The 6,475-nt window shown below is 37.0% G+C and overlaps 1 protein-coding gene across 1 annotated transcript; it reads left to right on the forward strand.

Annotated features, from left to right (window-relative positions):
* The first annotated feature begins 472 nt into the window (after positions 1-472).
* Positions 473-5,315, forward strand: LOC109212956. The gene is made up of 7 exons (XM_019376693.1): positions 473-709; positions 804-915; positions 1,931-2,014; positions 3,314-3,353; positions 4,013-4,081; positions 4,377-4,486; positions 5,001-5,315. Exons 1-7 carry the CDS (start codon positions 505-507, stop codon positions 5,134-5,136), a joined length of 756 nt encoding a protein of 251 aa, XP_019232238.1. The 5' UTR covers positions 473-504; the 3' UTR covers positions 5,137-5,315.
* Positions 5,316-6,475: the final 1,160 nt, after the last annotated feature.

The following is a 6,475-nucleotide window of genomic DNA, read 5'->3' on the forward strand; positions in this document are numbered from 1 at the left end:
TTTTACCTTTGCGACCAACTTTGGTCAGTAATTAGCGACCAACTTTGGTCATATACAAAAGCGACCACTAAAATAGCGACCAAGCCTGTTTGGACGGGTTTTGGTCGGTATTTTGCATAAACAGACCAACGTTGGTCGCTTTTTGTGGTCGCTAAAACCCGAATTTCTAGTAGTGCAATGGATAACCAATGAGTCTAACTTTTACATTTATAAAACCTCAAATAGAGGTTAAGAATTCTCCCAAAAGTGATCATATGCAAGAAATCAATATTATCCGCCGGTTAACCCGTTTTTTAATCTATATTAAATATGGTTGGGTCGGATAATTTATCTCTTTTTTTATTGCCCGTTTTTAATCCGAACCATATTCGACCCGACCCGACTGTTTGCGGCTCCCAGGCTTAACTCTGAAATTAAGAGCAGTCAAACACAAACACGAGAAGCAAATGAGACGACTCCACAAATGGACGTTGGAGTTCCACGTAAAGCACTAATAAACCTCTCATGTCCCAAATACGACTTTCAAAGTTCCATCATTTTCTTGCTCTTTTTCCCTTCATCTTCTCTCTGTATTTTTTCTTCTTCATGCTTCGCTCTTTCACGTCACACTCTCTTTCTCGAGCTACACCATATTCCTACTACTTTTCTTTTGCCAACAACAACATTAATATATTCCAACTCCCTATGGAAAATAATAGTAACTCCAAAGGTATATATTACTCTTTTTGTTATATATGGCTGTTAATTAATAATATGTGTGTGTTTCTTATTTTGTGTTGGAACTGTTTTTGCTTATTGCCAAGATATGAAGGATGATCAGCAGAGAGAAGGGTACTACTGTAAGGAAGCGGCCGCCGGTGATTATAATTCCCCAAAGGGTTCTTCTGATTATATACTTCCCCATCTTCTCAATTTGTATGTCTCATTCCATTTCAATTTTTAATTTTGGGTTTTCATTTATGATCATGCTGGACTGAGTTTTCTTAAGTTGTACCATATGGTCTTGTGGTTATACTAAAAAAAGCTTGAAATTGCTCTCCTTATGTTTTACTCTATATTTCCACATCTGTTTTTATTTTTATATTTTGGGTCCTGGGTAAAGCCAATGGCAATGTATTTGGTGATTATCACCTGAACCCCTTTAGGCTTAGAAGAATTCGAGAACTTAACCCCTTCATTGTTTTGTAAATGTTGGGATTAAGTTTTAGTCATGTTAGCACGTTTACTTTAGGTTCAATGTTTGCTACAAGTCTTTTAGAGCCCGTTTCGCTTGGCTTAAAAAAAGTGGCTTTTTGGGCAGAAATAGCTTTTAATTGCTTTTGGCTTATTTTAAGCACTTTTAAACTTATTTTAATAACTTTATAGCTTTGCTAAACACTGAAAAAAGCTAAAAAGAGCTTAAAAACTTATTTGACCAGCTTAAAAGCCAATCCAAACACTGTCAACGTTTTATATATAAGTTAAGACGTTTGCTAGAATCTTGAGAACTTCTTGCGCTGAGGATCCTCAATTTTATAATATTGGGCCGAGACAGGCTTAAATAGAGTGACATAAATAAGAATTCATATAGCTGACTCCAACTTGTTTGGAATTGAGGCGTAGTTATTATCGTAGTATCAACTGCTCAATTATTCCTTTTTCACTTATTTTATTTCTCTTTTTTTGGGGCTAATGTTGATGATTAAAAAAGAATAAATACAGAGTATAAGAGTTGTTTGTTAGATCCTTTCCTTATAGGAGCACCATTTTGTCTCGTGGCTCGCTGTTCAACTTCAACTATGTTCTGGTTTATCTATTTCATAAGGGGATATATCATTCATACCGTCTTTCATTGAGAGAGTTATTAATTATGTTCTCCTATGCAAGTATTAGTTAATCAATTTTTAATGAATCATTTTAATTAATGAAAATGTTCAATTTCTGGATTCAGATATGCGTCACGTGCCACAAGGCAAGACTTTGAGATATATGCTCCAAATGCAACGTTTGAAGATCCCCTTATGCGTGCACACGGGTATGCTTGACTATCTTAGTTGCCTTGTTTAGTAGTAGAAAAATGTGTCCATTTAGACCAGTGACTTTAATTCATGGTGTATAAGAGCAAGAATTAAACATTGTCAACGTAGTTAAAGTAGCAGAATTTTTCCTTTTATAATCATTTTACGTGGTAAAGAGATAACGGGAGACTATGTATTCTCCTCAAAGTTGCAGCTTGACAAGCAATCTTGGTCATAGTTCAATATTCACACCTAGTGATTAGTAAATTTGTAAATCAAGCATTCATGTTCAATCAATGCATATACTTCATATGAGGAGACTAATAATATACCTATAACAACATTAGGTGACGACTCCTGATCATGTCGACCCGCTAATGCATAAATGTGGTTCTGAGGACCGCTCGAGCTAGATGCTCCACCTATGCCTCTACCACGACCGATTGGTGCCTGTGAACCTTTCCGGGGGGGGGGGGGGGGTTGATGATGATGAGTCAGCTACAGAGCTGAACTATACCTGCACCACCTCTCGTTGGACAATTTCTCAAATGTGGCCTGGATAACCACAAACCACAAGTATAACAAACACCCAACCCAACAAGGCACTACCCGACATGCTGCTTATCATACTGAGCACATCGTGGCAAGGGAGGTCTCATCTTACTTGACTCACCCATATACTGAGAACTAGAGTCCCTGGAACTCTGACTGCGCCCTGAATATGTGGAACGATCAAATCTCCTATCGGCAAACTAAAGGGGTGCACTACCCGATGGCTGGGCCGGATACCTCGGGCATTGCTATCTCTGACCACCTTGAAACTCACTAGAAGGACCTGAAGATCTTGCTCTCTTACTCTGTCCCCTCTCATGCTCAGGATCGGCCCTGTACTTCTGCTTACGCTCCTCCACACCCTGAGCGTATGCCTGAATATGAGAAATATACATACATGGCTGAAGTGAGACCAACATACAAGGAAAGTCATAATCAAAAGTAGATTTATCCTTTGAATAAGTGGGATTTAGTACCTGAATAAGATTGTATCCCGCTTTTTTCCATGTTTAATGATGATATATAGCCTTAAAGAAGTGTTATTTTAGAAGTTAGGTGAAGAAAGGAAACCAATATCAGTTAAACAGATATTGGAGTGATGTCAATTCTAAGTGAAAATTCAGAGTGGTGCTTGCTTTCTGTTTTCTGCCTTTCATGCATCTAGTAACTAGCTTGTTCCTTTTAATTTCATTTCCATCTCTAAACCACTCTTCAAATATCTCTTTATTAGTAAGTCTGATTATGAATTTTACTGTTGGTTGCAGGGTAAAGCAGATAAAGTCGTCATTTTATTCGCTTAACAAGGTCTAACTAATTTCACTTTTTTCTCTCTCTCCTATTTCATATTAACCTCCTGTTTATGCTACATTGATACACTTCTTGGTGGAAAGAAAAACAATAAGGATTACACGAGAACTATTTTAGGAAATCAATTGCCTGATGCAGTTTTAACAATCTGTTTTTGCTTCTAATAGATGGCAATATTGTTCTTGAAACTCATTTCTCAAAGAAAAAAAATACATTATTAATATTTTGAGGATTCTCCCCATATTGAGACATGTGCTTACTCCTGTCTGTGTTGCCATTAATGTGCATTGCATTATCCACATTGCTACAGCATAGTGATAAGTTTACTGTCAAGTGCTGAAAATGTTGTGGAAAACCTTGCAGCACTACTAGTTAAGTTTGTTGGATTCGTCCTACGATAACCTAGTGTCTTGTCCTCCATTTTTTGGTCAATTCCATGTTTTTCCTGAATTTCATCGGTTTCGGTTCCTGAGCCCGTTCTTCTATCTTCTATCCTAGCAAAGGCGAACATCTTCACTGAGTGACTGTAACTACTTTAGTTTTACAGTCAATAGTTCTTTGAATTAACTAATTGATCATCATATTATGAATTCTCTCTGAAGGGCTTGCAATTGTTGTATATGAATAATTCAAACTGATACTTTTGTGCATTTCAGGTCTTCAGTGAATCTAGAATCGTGGAATACAGCATCACAGAGAAAGAAATTTCTCCAGGAAATACTGAGGTTAGATCTCTATTACTACATGGTGTTTCAATCGCTTCAGTTATCTTATTTCCCTGCTGTTGTTATTGTTTGTTGTTACTGCTTCCTTTTTTCACCTTTTCTTAAGCCGATGGTCAATCGGAAACAACCTCTCTGCCTTCACCAGGTAGGGGTAAGGTCTGCGTACACATTGCCCATCCTAGATCCCACTTGTGGGATTACACTGGGTTTGTTGTTGTTGAGTCCTATTGATCCAACTTTCGTCTTTGTTGATTCCTCTGCTTCAGGACTCTGACATTATGGTTGATGGCTTCAGATATTAATTGACAACAAACAATATTACAAATTCTTGGGGAAAGACATTCATATGATATCACTGATCAAGTTGTACACGGAAGGAGGAAAGGTTGTTCGTCATGAAGATTGGTATGTATATATTTCACATCCCTTGTACTTGAACTTCACAAGACTTCTCTGAATTTGCAGTTCAATAAGGATGTTGTTGATCACATTATATTCTTTTGTTTCCTTACCGCGAGAGCATAACATTATTTTCTCAGTATTTAGGGATGTGAACGACAATTTGTAACACTATGTTTTACTTATAAGTGAAGTTCTTTAAGCATGATCAAGTTCCCTGCAATATCCACTTGCTAGATAAACTGAATCCTAAAATAAGATGCATTACTCATACTTGATCAACAATAAGATGCAGGCTCGGCTGATCTCTCTTTTTGTCACATGACATAAATTTTCCAAAACGAGTGAGGCTTGCTAAGTTGTGGCTCCCCCATTGCTGCTTGAACCCTCGACCAATTGGCTAAAGTTAGAGCATTTAACCAACTGAGCAACCCTCACTTGTCCTGCCAAACACATTCTATATAATGTTTGGTTATTGCATAATTTTTTGTTGTTGAATGTTTACGTAAAATGTTTGCAGCTGGGATAAGAAACCTTTACTGAATAGGGACACAGTGAAGGTACCACTCGTTGGGCGTATGTTGGAGACATCTCGCAGAGCTTCAATGTTTTTAACTCATGCTCTAATGGGGTTTGGAAAAGATCCCACCATGTAAATTGCTGTTAACTGTTTTAATGATCTCAATTAGTTTTGCCTAATTATGCAACGTTAGATATATGTTTTCTTGAGAATATGTAAGATAATTATTCATGTTGATCCGTTTGGGCTATGTTGCTATTGGTTGAACCACAATTGTTTGGAACGGAGGTTAAAAGAGTAATTAGCATTTTAGAACTGTTCTTGCTGTTAAACTTTCCCAACAATTCTTATTGAAAGCAGATAAAATTAAACAATAGTAAAAATCAGGGAAAATTACGTGACACATCAAGCATTTACAATGTATTTATCATTCGTAACTATACTTTCAATAAATTTATCATTCGTAGTTATATTTGAATTTTATAGCAAATCCTTGAAATAAGAGATTTATTGTTTCGAACTAAAATAAGAGAGCAATAAGCTCTCGTCCCTCAATTAGTTAGCGCCCGCTTAGTTAGCGGAGGTTTTGAGTTCGACTCTGAACAAGAATATTTTATTTTTCTGTATTTTTGTATTTCGCCTTGGTTGTATTCATTGCGTGGATAAATACAGTCGATACATGTTGTATCCATTGTATACACCCATATATACAATCGATACAAGTTGTATTATTTGTATACACCCTTGTATTTCGCCTTGGTTATACAGTTGATACATATTGTGATGACCTATAACCTGATAGGTCATTTTTAGTTTTAACCTTTATTTATGTGTTCCGAGACCTCGATTAGCTCCGTTTAGCCTTCATCGACTTGCGTGCGCAGTTCATGTCTCTTTCTGGAAAGTTTTTATGAGAGAATTGACGAAAATGTGAAATCGTGCCTTGAAACTTATTCGGGTTGACTACGGTCGTGTAAACGGACCCGGATCAGTATTTTGACGATTCCGACGGGTCCGTATCGTGATTTGGGATTTGGGCGTTTGCCCATAATCGAATTCGCAGTCCCTAGCTTGATCTAACAAAATTTGTTGAAAACTAGAAGTTTAAAGGTTTAAAGAATTCCTAAGTTTAACCGTAGGTTGACTTTATTGCTTCCGAATTCGGATTTCGGTTCCGAAACTTCAAATAGGTTCATTTTAGTATTTATGAATTGTCTGCAAAATTTGGTGTAAAATGGAGTTGATTTGACGTGATTTGGATGTCCGCTTGAAAAATTGAAAGTTCTTAAGTTTCTTTGAAAATTTCAGCCGTTTTGGTGTCTGATTCATAGTTCTAGGTGTTATTTTGGTATTTTGATCGTGCGAGCAAGTTTATATGATGTTATTACACTTGTGTGCATGTTTGGTTTGGAGCCCGGGGGGCTTGGGCGAGTTTCGGACGCGTGATAGAGTGTTGAAAGAGTTAGGACTTGCTG

Source organism: Nicotiana attenuata, unplaced genomic scaffold, assembly GCF_001879085.1.
Source record: "Nicotiana attenuata strain UT unplaced genomic scaffold, NIATTr2, whole genome shotgun sequence".
Classification (NCBI taxonomy): domain Eukaryota; kingdom Viridiplantae; phylum Streptophyta; class Magnoliopsida; order Solanales; family Solanaceae; genus Nicotiana; species Nicotiana attenuata.

Excerpts from the sequence above, each read along its gene's own strand:
- LOC109212956 (XM_019376693.1), top strand. The coding sequence starts at position 505 with ATGTCCCAAATACGACTTTCAAAGTTCCATCATTTTCTTGCTCTTTTT. Across the intron at positions 2,015-3,313 it reads CCCCTTATGCGTGCACACGG|GGTAAAGCAGATAAAGTCGT; the intron begins GTATGCTTGACT and ends TGTTGGTTGCAG. Across the intron at positions 4,487-5,000 it reads GTTGTTCGTCATGAAGATTG|CTGGGATAAGAAACCTTTAC; the intron begins GTATGTATATAT and ends AAATGTTTGCAG.